The 15,822-nt window shown below is 42.0% G+C and overlaps 1 protein-coding gene across 1 annotated transcript; it reads right to left on the reverse strand.

The window, feature by feature from the left end:
- Window positions 1-5,802: 5,802 nt before the first annotated feature.
- LOC112257043 (ADP-ribosylation factor-like protein 3) lies at window positions 5,803-6,709 on the reverse strand. The gene is made up of 3 exons (XM_042326304.1): window positions 6,680-6,709; window positions 6,383-6,433; window positions 5,803-6,000 (listed from the first exon to the last, which is right to left on the reverse strand). The coding sequence occupies exons 1-3, from the start codon at window positions 6,707-6,709 to the stop codon at window positions 5,803-5,805; spliced, it is 279 nt and encodes a 92-aa protein (XP_042182238.1).
- Between the last annotated feature and the right edge of the window lie 9,113 nt (window positions 6,710-15,822).

The raw sequence follows: 15,822 nt of genomic DNA on the forward strand, positions 1-15,822 counted from the left end.
TCAGATGAACTACACTCTTCCCGACTACCTCTTTATTGGTTACAACAAACAATGACAATGAGCAAATATCAATGCCATCCGTTTTAGGAAGATCTCTAATGCAATTCACAATCAGCAACAGGAGCACTCTGGCAAATAATGCTACTGTACTGCTCACTTAATGTAGACTAGGGGCTCTACTCAATCTGTGTCGCGGAAATTCAGCTTTACAGTGTGATGGAAATTTTAAGGCAATGTTCCCGCTTTAGCAGAGACCACATTCAAGGTAAACACTGCATATGAAATGACCTTTACATTTCAATGCGGATTCTGTAACGCTTCAATTTTACAGACTGAGTAGAGCCCTAAATCTAGAAGCAGATAAGAATCTCTGCAGTAGGTGAAGCACCCTGCCATCCCCCTCCTCTAGCAGGGGGTTCACTTTTGTCGGTGGACAGAGAAAAAGCACAAACACCCTCACTTTCACTTTCATCCTCTGTCTCTGTTCTTACCAGCAATGTCCACTTCACTTCAATGTTCATCTGCAGAGGTGTCCAGCCTCTTTGTGTGGGAGGCTAATACTGTTTTGTTTTCCTGTGTGGAGCGAAAGAGAAATAGAAGATGAGGAGAGGTGGGGATGGTGGGATAAAAAGAAGGAGGCGGAAGAAGTGAAGGGGCCAATGAGGAAGGTTACCATGACAACCCTTCCTCTCTCCAAGTATGGGTAGCTGCAGCCCAATATGGTGACCGGAGTATGGGCGAGTGGTTGTATCGAAAGGAGTGGCTGTATGGAAAGTGAATCAACTAATTGGGCAGATTTGTTGCCCCTCAAGGCTAATTGGGCTGTGCTACAGTGCCTTTACATTGCCTCCCACTACTACATAACAGTCAATATAAGGGTGACAGTAAGCACACGCATGCAATGCATGAAGCAACAGTACACCCCTTCATCAGTACTGTAATAAAAAATAAACAATTGTCAGTTTTATAACTGAAAATGTATAATTATTTGTGTAAAACTAACAATGAAGTATGACTGACTTATCCTGTCGCTTTAAAACAGAAGTCCAAACTCTCGCTGTACGGAATGGAAGAAAACAAACACAGTTCAATCAAAACCGTCTAACCTGTCGCCAATACTCCGCTTGCCATATTGGGCTGCAGATTCCCCCTTCTCGATGAGAGGCGCGACATCACAACTTAATCACATGTTGTGGAAAATGATCATGCCAAGAGACAGCAACATTATGCTGAAGCTTTCAAATCAAAACCAACAGGTAGCAGTCTCTCTTCTGCACACAACAAAATCACCTTCATTTGCAGAAGACAGATTGTAAATAAAGTTCAACTCATTTCCCTTCCAATTTGATCAAACCTACATTCATGTAGATTGGACTGTTCAATCAAATCAAATCAAATGTATTTGTCACATGTGTCACAGTGAAATGCAAATAGTCCAGGTTGCCATTTGATTAGCTGTTCAGGAGTCTAATGGCTTGGGGTTAGAAGCTGTTAAGAAGCCTTTTGGATCTAGACATGGCGCTCCGGTACTGCTTGTCGTGCGGTAGCAGAGAGAACAGTCTATGACTAGGGTGGCTGGAGTCTTCGGCAATTTTTAGGGCCTTCCTCTGACACCACCTGGTATAGAAGTCCTTGATGGCAGGAAGCTTGGCCTCAGTGATGAACTGGGTCATACGCACCACCCTCTGTAGTTCCTTGCAGTCGGAGGCCGAGCAGTTGCCATACCAGGCAGTGATGCAACCAGTCAGGATGCTCTTGATTGAGCTGTATAACATTTTGAGGATCTGAGGACCCATGTCAAATCTTTTCAAACTACAGAGGGGGAATATGCGTTGTCGTGCCCTCTTCACAACTGTCTTGGTGTGTTTGGGCCATGATAGTTTGTGGGTGATGTGGACACCAAGGAACTTGAAGCTCTCAACCCGCTCCACCACAGCCCTGTCGATTAGAATGTGGTGTGCTCGGCACTCCTTTTCCTGTAGTCAACGATCATCTCCTTTGTTTTGATCACGTTGAGGAAGAGGTTGTTATCCTGGCACCACACAGCCAGGCCTCTGACCTCCTCCCTATAGGCTGTCTATAGCATAGCAGGATTTCTTATGAGCGTCCGGGTAAGAGTCCCGTTCCTTGAAAGTGGCAGCTCTACCCTTTAGCTCAGTGCAAATGTTGCATGTAAACCATGGCTTCTGGTTTGGGTATGTTTTTATGGTCACTGTGGGGACAATGTCCTCTATGCACTTATTGATGAAGCCAGTGACTGATGTGGTATACTCCTCAATGTCATCGGAAGGATCCTGGATCATATTCCAGTCTGTGCTAGAAAAACAGTCCTGTAGCTTAGCATCTGTGTCATCTGACCACTTCCCTTTTGAGCAAGTCACTGGTACTTCCTGCTTTAGTTTTTGATTGTAAGCTGGAATCAGGAGGATAGAGTTATGGTCAGATTTGCCAAATGGAGGACAAGGGAGAGCTTTGTACGCGTGGCCTACCGGTGTTCTAGAGTTTTTTCCCCCTCTGGTTGCACATGTAACATGCTGGTAGAAATTAGGTAAAACAAATTTAAGTTTCCCTGCATTAAAGTCTGCGGCAACTATGAGCGCCGCCTCTGGATGAGTATTTTCTTGTTTGCTTATGGCCTTATACAGCTTAGTGCCAGCATCAGTTTTTGGTGGGAAATAGACAGCTGCGAAAAATATAGATAACAACTTCGGTGTGGTCTACAGCTTATCGTGAGATTCTCTACCTCAGGCAAGCAAAACCTAGTGACTTCCTTAATATTTGATTTTGTGCACCAGCTATTAATGACAAATAGACACAGACCGCCACCTCTTGTCTTACAAGAGGCAGCTGTTCTATCTTGCCGATGCACGGAAAACCCAACTACCTATATGTTATCCATGGCATTGTTCAGCTACGATACTGTGAAAGATAAGATATTACAGTTTTGAATGTCCCGTTGGTAGGATAGTCTTGATCGGAGATCATCCAGTTTATTTAACAATGATTGCACGTTGGCTAATAGGACTGATGGTAGAGGCGGATTTACCCACCCCGGCCTACGTCCCCGGAATCTCTGTCTCTTCTTTATGCGAATGACGGGGATTTTGGCCTTGCCCATTATCTGCAGTTCATCCTAGCGTATGAATCGTTAAATAAAATATTTTCGTACAGTACGAGTTGAGTCATCTCATATCGGTCATAAGAGACGGTGGTAGAAACATTACGTACAAAATAAGTTACAAAGGATGCAAAAAAACACACAATAGCACAATTGGTTAGGAGCCTGTAAAACGACAGCCATCTCCTCCGGGGTCATTATATGTGAGATATGGGATTAGGTTTAAGAAGACTGTGTAGGAAGTGAAATGTAGCTTTTCTCTGAGTCATCACCACGAAGGCTTGCCAAGATTCATGTGTGATTCAACAGGCTAATCTTGTGATGTTTCTGTTTGTGATGTGTCACAACCACATTCTCCCTGCATTTCAATTGGTCACATCACAGGTTGTGATGGCATGACTTTATTTTCAGCCACTACAATACTGCCATCTGTAGGTAACACAGGTTCACTTCAATATCATGTGACCAAGCAGGATGTTGCAAGAATAGATATTATTAGTCAGACACAGAAGGGTATCTTTTATAAGCTGTAGGCTAATCAAATCGGCATACAGGTTGCTATGGAAATTCCTTTATCAAATATTATATTGCTATGGTAACACATAATTAGCCATTTTGCTAGCAATTAAGATTTGCCTTGTACTTAGCGTAGCTGGTCAACACAACACAGCCACATACAGCTGAACAGTCAAAACAACTATCATTAAACAATCCATTAAGAGAGTGGAGGGAGTGGTGGGTCTAGTTTGTGCAGGACATAGCCATCATGGGCCTGTATGACAACAAGGCCTTTTGGGCCTCCAAGACTGGGGGTATCCTGGCAGCCATCTGTCCATAGGAAGTGAAGGCTGTGGTGGGTAAAGACAGAGGAAGTCTCCTGCAGGAGGGGGTCACCGTTGGAGGCCGGAAGGTGGCAATGGTACCAGACCATATGACAGGCACTGAGAAAGAGATCATATTCGTTGACCTCATATCTCTCATGGTTGCCCTGGTGACCAAGGCCCTGGTGTCTGTGATGGGCAAACGAGGGGTGTATAGTCGTATAGTATAGTCAACAAGAAGGTGTGTGACATAGCCAAATTCCTCCGTGAGAGTGGGGTGTGAAGACCTCCGTCCATGATATTGTGTACCAGTGTATCGGAGAGACGGGCTATTCTTCATTAAAAACTCTGAGGTGTTCCATGAGCAGGAGTGAAAAAGGTTGACACTTTTACCACTTGATAGAGGATTTAAAACCAAACAGACTGAGAAGAAAATATAACTAGCGCTTTAAATGTAAAAAATCTCTTCATACAGACTTTATACATATACACTACTCTGGTGTTTACCAAACTGACGGACTGACTCAAACAATATGACTTTATGTCAGTTCTCTCCTTGTGTTACATTACAAATAAAAAAACACAGACACCCCATTGGAAGCTTCCAGATATAGGGTAAAACAGAAATGATATGCACATAAATGGAGAACAAAGCCAACTTAAGGCAAGTAGATCATTTCATTACAGTATAATCAAATATAGGGCCTATTTGTAAATATAAAAACAAACCATTAGTTCAAATTTTAAGGCCAAAATCTTTCATTGGAGCACTCTTTAAAATAAGGTATCTCACACACAGTGCAGTAATAAAACAACCAATGTAAAAAATAAAAGAGGTGGGTGTGTTTCTTTCTGGTGAAAAAGAGGATTGGTACAGTAGGGCTGGTTTATTTCTTCTTTACAATGTTATTGCAAATCCAGTTCATGTCATGCTATTGTGATGGACAGGGAGAGGAGGAGAGAGAGAGACAGAGGGAGAGTGAGAGATGGGAGAGAGAGAGACAGGAGAGAGAGAAAGAGAGAGAGAGAGAGAGAGAAAGAGAGAGAGAGAGAGACAGGAGAGAGAGAGACAGGGGGAGAGTGAGAGATGGGAGAGAGAGAGATACAGAGAGAGACAGGAGAGATAGACAGAGAGAGAGAGAGAGAGACAGAGGGAGAGTGAGAGATGGGAGAGAGAGAGATACAGAGAGAGACAGGAGAGAGAGAGAGAGAGAGACAGAGGGAGAGTGAGAGATGGGAGAGAGAGATACAGAGAGAGACAGGAGAGAGAGAGAGAGAGAGAGAGAGAGAGAGAGAGAGAGAAAGAGAGAGAGAGAGAGACAGAGAGAGAGAGAGAGAGAGATGGGAGAGAGAGATACAGAGAGAGAGAGAGAGAGAGAGAGAGACAGAGAGAGAGAGAGAGAGAGAGAGAGAGAAAGAGAGAGACAGGAGAGAGAGAGAGAGAGAAGAGAGAGAGAGAGAGAGAAAGAGAGAGAGAGAGAGAGAGAGAGAGAGATACAGAGAGATACAGAGAGAGACAGGAGAGAGAGAGAGAGAGAGAGAGATACAGAGAGATACAGAGAGATACAGAGAGAGACAGAGAGAGAGAGAGAGAGAGAGAGAGAGAGAGAGAGAGAGAGAGAGAGAGAGAGAGAGAGAGAGAGTAAAAGGAAATAGGTTCAAATTCAAATATTATCAACCAGGAAGTTCTTCTCAATGATATTGCATTTTAGGTGTTCTACCTTACATACGTATCCTCATCCTAATGTAAAACTCATTTGTGTTACACAATCCTTCCTGAAGAATGCATTGATTTCCTGATTCTGGCTTAAGCGCACCTTAATGCACTGTAATCAACCAGTCAATAACTCGGTCTAATTCCATTTATACTGTGTGATTAACTCTGATCTGTACTCCTTCCCTGGACACTGCTGAGCAGGCCTGGATCTGCCACTGGCGGTCCTGATACGTGTGCAGGTTGAGTCCTTCAGTGGGCGAAGCAGTGACCAGGTCCTGTTTATTGGCAAAGATGAGCACTGGCACGCCCTTTAGATTCTCCTCATCAATCAGATATTCCAGCTCCTAAAGAGAGGAAGAGAGAGAAAAGAAAGAGAGATAGAGAGAGAGACAGAGACAGAGAGAGAGAGAGAGAGAGAGAGAGAGAGAGAGACAGAGAGAGAGACAGAGAGGGAGAGAGAGAGGGAGAGAGATAGAGACAAGATAGAGAGCGAAAGAGAGACAGAGACGTACAGATGCAGATTATTGACAGTAGGTAATGATAGCAATTAGACATGATAAGACAATGAATGTCTTCAAATCTGCTAGACAGTTATTACAGATGGCTATTATAGACAGCTGTTACAGACAGCTATTACAAACATCTATTATAGACAGCTACTACTGATAGCTATTATAGACTGCTATTGCAGACATCTATTATAGATCTGAGGTGTGCCATCCTTACCAGTCCCGTCTCCTCAAATGGCTGTTTGTCTGCGCTGTCTATGACATAGATCTGGAAGATGAAAATAATGAACCAGAAACATTCACATAGTTATCCAAAAGTATAATTTCACCATAGCCATTACATATTTACTACATGCAATATTCATCCTCAAGGCCCACAATTTATATCATGGGATTGTTGGGAACGGCTGTTCTCCTTACAGTAATGAGCTACCATCTCAGTAATACAGTCACAAGTTACCATCTCAGTAATACAGTAATGAGCTACCATCTCAGTAATACAGTCACAAGTTACCATCTCAGTAATACAGTAATGAGCTACCATCGCAGTAATACAGTCACAAGTTACCATCTCAGTAATACAGTAATGAGCTACCATCTCAGTAATACAGTAATGAGCTACCATCTCAGTAATACAGTAATGAGCTACCATCTCAGTAATACAGTAATGAGCTACCATCTCAGTAATACAGTCACAAGTTACCATCTCAGTAATACAGTAATGAGCTACCATCTCAGTAATACAGTCACAAGTTACCATCTCAGTAATACAGTAATGAGCTACCATCGCAGTAATACAGTAATGAGCTACCATCTCAGTAATAAAGTAATGAGCTACCATCTCAGTAATATAGTCACAAGTTACCATCTCAGTAATAAAGTAATGAGCTACAATCTCAGTAATACAGTAATGAGTTACCATCTCAGTAATACAGTAATGAGCTACCATCTCAGTAATAAGCTACCATCTCAGTAATACAGTAATGAGCTACCATCTCAGTAATACAGTAATGAGCTACAATCTCAGTAATACAGTAATGAGTTACCATCTCAGTAATACAGTAATGAGCTACCATCTCAGTAATAAGCTACCATCTCAGTAATACAGTAATGAGCTACCATCTCAGTAATACAGTAATGAGCTACCATCTCAGTAATAAGCTACCATCTCAGTAATACAGTAATAAGCTACCATCTCAGTAATACAGTAATGAGCTACCATCTCAGTAATAAGCTACCATCTCAGTAATACAGTAATAAGCTACCATCTCAGTAATACAGTAATGAGCTACCATCTCAGTAATGAACTACCATCTCAGTAATACAGTAATAGTAATGCAGTAATGAGTTACCATCTCAAACACACACATTACTGGCAATCACTAGTGCACGCATGATTGTTGTTGTTGAACGCTGTCGAACACTGTTGAACACTGAAACCTGAACTAAAGACTGACAGTGTTTTATATACTTTTATTTTATTTTGAATCCAGCAAGCTCTGTTGGGCTTAATTGCTGTGAGAACTGCTATCTGTCCCGGGATCCTGCCAGATTCCGTATAGGGGGAGAGACGTGAAAGCCCAGCTAGCCTAGCTGGCTCGGTGGTCTGAAATGGATGCTGCTATTGAACTTTTCCAGCGTTACAGGTGCTGTATTTGCTTTGCTTTGTTCCGGGACAATGTGGACCACACTGACTTTCAATGTAGCATCTGCTTGTTTGCAGATGACTACAGGAGTGAAGTAGCTACTCTTAGCAAGCAAGTAGCAAACCTAAATAAGCTACTGGGGAACCCACACCAACCTACTTTTTCTTTTTCTTCCACCCCAGCAGCCGGATGCTGCTCTGGTCTGGTGGAAGTTTCGCCTCGGTGTCGGCTCTCCACAGCCGACTGGCCGGTGCAAGCCGACTGACCCCTTCCCTGGAGAATGGAGCTGTTCTTGACCCAACCAACCAGCCATGGAGGAAGTTGAAGAAGGCATCCTCTGGCAACGGGGGTCTCCAATGGAGATGTTGAGCCTGGAACTGACACAGACCAGAAACAGCTTTGCCGCCCTGTATCCAGATATTCCGGCGACTTCGTCCTTGGTGGCTTCCCAATCAAGATTGGATCCAGACGTAGCTGCACCTGCACCTTCATCCTTAGTTCTGTCTCCCTCTCCGGTGTCTTCTACCTCAGGTTCAGATCCTCTGAGCTCCAAGTAACCAGGCTGTGAGGCTGCCTGAGAGACCGGCCCATTCAACATCACCAGCTGTCATCATAGGCAGCACTATGGTGAGAAATATCTCAGTTCCCAAGGCAAAAACCCTGTGCTACCCAGGAGCACGATTACAGGACATAACAAGGCTGCTTCCGACTGTTCTATCATAGATGCCGGGAGCTGACACTATCGTAGTCCATGTGGGGTCAAACGACATCAGGAGGGCTAGCTAGGAACATTTTAAAATATATTTTAAAGAATTGATTTTAGCATTAAAAGACAAAAAAACGGCCAATAATTTCAGGTCCAGTACCATTGTTGGGCTGCGGGTGTGAAAGATTCAGCAGACTGCTGGTATTACACATCTAGCTAAAAGACTACTGTACCTCTGCTGGAGTCACATTTATTGATAACTTTGACACCTTCTGGAAACAGAAGATACTCTACAGGAATAACAGAGTCCATCCATATCTTGGCTCCTGGACTCTGTCCACGCATTTCAAGGCTGTGTTGAAACAATGACTGGTAAATTATCCAAGACTAGCTCAGTTAATCCCTACCATTGTGACAATGAGTTGTCATAATGCTGCATTAAATGTACATGATCTTAGGGGCATTGGCAAACACAACGTAAGTAATTTCATTGATGTACCCCTAATTGCACTGAATACATCTGTTTATCCTACAGCTATTGTGAGCAGTAATCATGAGCCTATAAACCAGAGTTACATTGTAAGCACTGAGGCGGTGTGCAATAGCAGGAAGACCACTTTATGCAGCTCACCCTGTACGATCACCTCCAATGTAAATAACATGAGTAAGTCTACCTCCGATAAGCTTCCTAGTAAAGCATTAAAAACAATCAAGCAACCCAGAAAAGTGCTAAAAATAGCCAATATTAACATATGTAGCCTAAGAAACAAGGTCCATGAAGTCAACAACTTACTTGTAACAGATGGCATTCATATTCTGACTATCTCTGAAACTCACTTAGATGATACCTGTGATGATACAGTGGTAGCAATACATGGTTATAACATCTACCGAAAAGACAGAAATGCCAACGGAGGCGGTGTTGCGTTCCACATTCAGAACCACATTCCTGTAAAGTTTAGAGATTATCTAATGTTAAATACTGTTGAAGTAATATGGCTACAGGTTCACCTAAAGCCCATTCTTGTGGGACGCTGTTATAGACCACCAAGTGCTAACAGTCAGAATCTGGATAATATGTGTGTAATGCTTGATAATGTATGTGATATCAACAGAGAAGTATAATTTCTGGGTGATTTAGATACTGACTGGTTATCATCAAGGATAAAACTTCAAACTGTAACCAGTGCCTGCAACAGGTTGTCAGTCAACCTACCAGGGTAGTTACAAACAGCACAGGAATTAAATCATGAACATGTATTGATCACATCTTTACTAAAGCTGCAGATATTTGCTTTAAAGCAGTGTCCAAATCTATAGGATGTAGTGATCACAATAAAATAGCCATATCTAGGAAAACCAAAGTTCCAAAGGATGGGCCTAATATCGTGTATAAAAGGCATACAATAAGTTTTGTAGTGATTCATATGTTATAAAGAATATTTACTGGTCTATGGTGTGTAATGAGGAGCAACCAGACTCTGCACATGACACATTTATGAAACTCCTTATTCCAGTAACTAATAAGCATGCACCCATTAAGAAAATGACTGTAAAAACTGTTAAATCCCCTTGGATTGATGAGGAATTAAAACATTGTATGGTTGAGATGGATGAGGCAAAAGGAATGGCAATTAAGTCTGGCAGCCCAACTGATTGGTTAACGTACTGCATATTAAGAAAGGATGTGAATAAACAAAATAAAAATAAACTACACTATGAACTAAATATAAATTATATAAAGAATGATAGTAAAAAGCTTTGGGGCACCTTAAATGAAGTTTTGGGACAAAATGCCAACTCGGCTACTTCATTCATTGAATCAGATGGCTCATTCATCACAAAGCCCACTGATATTACAAACTACATGAATTACTTTTTCATTGGCAAGATAAGCAAACTAAGGGATGACATGCCAGCAACAAACACTGACACTACACATTCAAGTATATCGGGTCAAATTATGAAAGACAAGAATTGTACTTTTGAATTCCGTAAAGTCAGTGTGGAAGAGGAGAAAAAAGTATTGTTGTCTATCAACAGTGACAATCCACTGGGGTCTGACAATCTGGATGGAAAATTACTGAGGATAATAGCAGATGATATTGCCACTCCTATTTGCCACATCTTCATTTTAAGCCTACTAGAGAGCGTGTGCCCTCAGGCCTGGAGGGAAGCTAAAATCATTCCGCTACCCAAGAATAGTAAAGCCCCCTTTACTGGCTCAAAAAGCCGACCAATCAGCCTGTTACCAACCCTTAGTAACCTTCTGGAAAAAATTGTGTTTGACCAGATACAATGCTCTTTCACAGTAAACAAATTGACAACAGAATTGCAGTATGCTTATAGGGGAAAGGACACTGAACAAGCACAGCATTTACACAAATTACTGATGATTGGCTGAGAGATATCGATGATAAAATGATTAGGGGGCTGTCTTGTTAGACTTCAGTGCAGCTTTTGACATTATCGATTATAGTCTGCTGCTGGAAAAAACTTGTGTTATGGTTTTACACCCCCTGCTATTACGTGGATAAAGAGTGACTTGTCCAACAGAACACAGAGGGTGTTCTTTAATGGAAGCCTCTCATAAATAATAATACAGATAGAATTAGGAATTCCCCAGGGTAGCTGTTTGGGCCCCTTGCTTTTTAATTGTTTTACTAACGACATGCCACTGGCTATGAGTAAAGTCAGAGTGTCTATGTAACACTATACCTGTCAGCTACTAAAGTGACTGAAATGACTGCAACACTCAACAAAGAGCTGCAGTTAGTTTCAGAGTGAGTGGCAAGGAATAACGTATCCCTTAATATTTCTAAAACTAAAAGCATTGTATTTGGAACAAACACTCATTAAACCATAAACCTCAACTTGTAATAAATAATGTATAAATTGAGCAAGTTGAGATTATTTAACCGCTTGGAGTATCCCAAGATTGTAAACTGTCATGGTCAAAACATATTGATGCAGTAGCTAAGATGGGGAGAAGTCTGTCTAAAATAAAGAAGTGCTCTGCCTTAACACTATCAACAAGGCAGGTCCTACAGGCCCTAGTTTTGTTGCACCTTGACTACTGTTCAGTTGTGTTCAGTTGTGTACTGTTCAGGTGCCACAAAAAAGGACTTAGGAAAATTGCAATTGGCTCAGAACAGGGCAGCACGACTGGCCCTTGGATGTACACAGTGAGCTAATATTAATAATATGCATGTCAATCTCTCCTGGCCGAAAGTGGAAGAGAGATTGATTTCATCACTACTTCTGTTTATGAGAGGTATTGAAATGTCTGTCTAAACTACTGGCACACAGCTCAGACACCAATGCATACCCCACAAGACATGCCACAAGAGGTCTCTTCACAGTCCCCAAGTCCAGAACAGACTATGGGAGGCACACAGTACTACATAGAGCCATGACTACATGGAACTCTATTCCACATCAAGTAACTGACACAAGCAGTAAAATTTGATTTAAAAAAAACAGATTAAAAAAACACCTTATGGAACAGCAGGGACTGTGAAGCAACACAAACATTGGCACAGACACACACACACACACACACACACACACACACACACACACACACACACACACACACACACACACACACACACACACACACACACACACACACACACACACACACACACACACACACACACACACACACACACACACACACACACACACACACACAACACACACACACACACACACACACACACACACACACACACAAAGGGACACCTGTATTTGGTGAGTTTCTCCCATTCTTCTCTGCAGATCCTCTCAAGCCCTGTCAGGTTGGATGGGGAGCATTGCTGCACAGCTATTTTCAGATCTCTCCAGAGATGTTCGATCAGTTTCAAGTCAAGGGCTCTGGCTGGGCCACTCAAGGACATTCAGAGACTTGCCCCGAAGCCACTCCTTGTCTTGGCAGTGTGCTTAGGGTCGTTATCCTGTTGAAAGGTGAACATTCGCCCCCAGTCTAAGGTCCTGAGAGCTCTGAAGCAGGTTTTCATCAAGGATCTCTCTCTACTTGGCTCTGTTCATCTTTGATCCATCCTGACTTGTCTCCCAGTTCCTGCCCCTGAATAACATCCCCACAGCATGATGCTGCCACCACCATGCTTCACCGTAAGAATGGTGCCAGGTTTCCTCCAGACGTGAGGCTTAGCATTCAGGCCAAAGAGATCAGTCTTGGTTTAATCAGAACAGAGAATCTTGTTTCTCATGGTCTGAGAGTCTTTATGTGCCCTTTGGCAAACTCCAAGCGGGCTGTCATGTGAATTTTATTGAGGAGTAGCTTCCGTATGGTCACTCTACCATAACGGCCTGATTGGTAGAACGCTGCAGAGATGGTTGTCCTTCTGGAAGGTTCTCCAATCTCCACAAAGGAACCCTAGAGCTCAGTCAGTGACCATCGGGTCTTGGTCACCTCCCTGACCAAGGCACTTCTCCCCCGATTGCGCAGTTCCGCCAGGGGCCATCTCTGAGTTATTGGGGACCTTCAATATTGCAGAAATGTTTTGGTACCCCTCAACACAATCCTGTCTCGGAGCTCAACAGACAATTCCCTTGACCTCTTTGCTTGGTTTTTGCTCTGACATGCACTGTCAACTGTGGAACCTTACATAAACAGCTCTGTTCCTTTCCAAATCATGTCCAATCAATTGAATTTACCACAGGTGGTCTCCAATCAAGTTGTAGAAACATCTCAAGGATGATCAATGGAAACAGGATGCCCCTGAGCTCAATTTTAATTCTCATAGTAAAGGGTTAGAGGTCGACCGATTAATCGGAATGGCCGATTAATTAGGGTCGATTTCAAGTTTTCATAACAATCAGAAAATCAATATTTTTGGACATCGATTTGTTTTTCTTACACCTTTATTTAACTAGGAAAGTCAGTTACGAACACATTCTTATTTTCAATGAAGGCCTAGGAACGGTGGGTTAACTGCCTTGTTCAGGGGCAGAACGACAGACTTTTACCTTGTCAGCTCGGGAATTCAATCTTGCAACCTTATGGTTAACTAGTCCAACGCTCTAATCACCTGATTACATTGCACTCCACGAGGAGCCTGCCTGTTACTCGAATGCAGTAAGAAGCCAAGGTATGTTGCTAGCTAGGATTAAACTTATCTTCTAAAAAACAATCAATCAATCAATCATAATCACTAGTTAACTACACATGGGGCAACGTGTGTCCTGCGTGGCATATAATCGATGTGGTGGCATTCGCGAAAAAGCACTGTCGTTGCTCCAACGTGTCTTTCAATACACAAGTATATATTTTTAAACCTGCATATTTAGTTAATATTGCCTGCTAACATCAATTTATTTTAACTATGAAAAATGGTGTCACTTCTATTGCAACAGAGTCAGGGTATATGCAGCAGTTTGGGCCGCCTGGCTCATTGTTACCTGTGTGAAGACTATTTCTTCCTAACAAAGACAGCCAACTTCGCCAAACGGGGTAATTTAACAAAAGCGCATTTGCGAAAAAAGCACAATCGTTGCACGACTGTACCTTTTATAGCCGATTTGGACATATTTGTATAAAAGACAGAACATACAGAGCTCCATGTACATTTGTGCAAATATATTAGTGTATATGATGAAATATTTGGTACGTACCTTTATGATTTATATTTACCTGGTTGAGATATATTAATTTGTTGGCCCCCCCTCTTGCCCATTCATTGTACTGTGGTAATTGTGTTAGGATAAAGGCAGGAAGTTGGGCCTTCAGGGGGAGGAGTCCTTGCTAGACGCGGGAGCGGTCTAGTTTTTTGACCATACAGACATACAGACAGGCATACAAACAGGTCATATTATGTATTTTCCATATCAAGTATTCTATGCTTTAAGTTGATTGGAGAATATTTATTTTGTTACCTTTTTAGATATAAGAAGAATAAACATTTTTGTTGCACCATTTTTGTTGCACCACGTTTGGAAACATTGAGTGTGGACTGTATGCGTACGAAACAAACCCGCTTCAGGCTTGGGCAGTGGCTATGGTAAAGAGGAAAGGAAGCCACTACGGTACCTAACCATAAACATCAATGCCTTTCTTAAAATCAATACACAGAAGTATGTATTTTTAAATCTGCAAATTTAGCTAAAAGAAATCCAGGTTAGCAGGTGTCACTTCTCTTGCGTTCATTGCACGCAGAGTCAGGATATATGCAACAGTTTGGGCCGCCTGGCTCTTTGCGAACTAATTGCCAGAATTTTACATAATTATGACATAACATTGAAGGTTGTGCAATGTAACAGGAATATTTAGACTTATGGAGGCCACCCGTTAGATAAAATACGGAACGGTTCTGTATTTCACTGAAAGAAAAGTTTTGTTTTCGAAAGGATAGTTTACGGATTCGACCATATTAATGACCAAAGGCTCGGATTTCTGCGTGTTACTATGTTATAATTAAGTCTATGATTTGATATTTGATAGAGCAGTCTGACTGAGCGGTGGTAGGCAGCAGCAGGCTCGTACGCATTCATTCAAACAGCACTTTACTGCGTTTTTCCAGCAGCACCTCGCAATGCTTCAAGCATTGAGCTGTTTATGACTTCAAGCCCATCAACTCCTGAGACGAAGTTGGTGTAAGCGATGTGAAATGGCTAGCTAGTTAGCGGGGTGCGCGCTAATAGCGTTTCAAACGTCACTCGCTCTGAGACTTGGAGTAGTTGTTCCCCTTGCTCTGCAAGGGCTGCGGCATTTGTGGAGCGATGGGTAACGCTGCTTTGAGGGTGGCTGTTGTCGATGTGTTCCTGGTTCAAGCCCAGGTAGGTGCGAGGAGAGGGATGGAAGCTAGACTGTTACACTGGCAATACTAAAGTGCCTATAAGAACATCCAATAGTCAAAGGTATATGAAATATAAATCGTATAGAGAGACATAGTCCTATAATAACTACAACCTAAAACTTCTTACCTGGGAATATTGAAGACTCGTGTTAAACCGAACCAGCAGCTTTCATATGTTCTCATGTTCTGAGCAAGGAACTTAAACGTTAGCTTTTTTACATGGCACATATTGCACTTTTACTATCTTCTCCATCACTTTGTTTTTGCATTATTTAAACATGTTTCATTATTTATTTGAGACTAAATTGATTTGATTGATGTATTATATTAAGTTAAAATAAAAGTGATCATTCAGTATTGTTGTAATTGTCATGATTACAAATAAATAAATCAAACTTTTAAAAAAATTGACCGATTAATCGGTATCTGCTTTTTTTGGGTCCTCCAATAATCGGTATCGGCATTGAAAAATCATTTAAAAAAT

This window comes from Oncorhynchus tshawytscha, linkage group LG08 (genome assembly GCF_018296145.1).
Source record: "Oncorhynchus tshawytscha isolate Ot180627B linkage group LG08, Otsh_v2.0, whole genome shotgun sequence".
In the NCBI taxonomy this organism is placed as follows: domain Eukaryota; kingdom Metazoa; phylum Chordata; class Actinopteri; order Salmoniformes; family Salmonidae; genus Oncorhynchus; species Oncorhynchus tshawytscha.

Coding starts and splice junctions, on each gene's coding strand:
- LOC112257043 (XM_042326304.1), bottom strand. CDS start 6,709: ATGGTAGCTCATTACTGTATTACTGAGATG. Junction 6,434..6,679: donor ATTACTGTATTACTGAGATG/GTAACTTGTGAC, acceptor TTCATCTTCCAG/ATCTATGTCATAGACAGCGC. Junction 6,001..6,382: donor CATTTGAGGAGACGGGACTG/GTAAGGATGGCA, acceptor TCCTCTCTTTAG/GAGCTGGAATATCTGATTGA.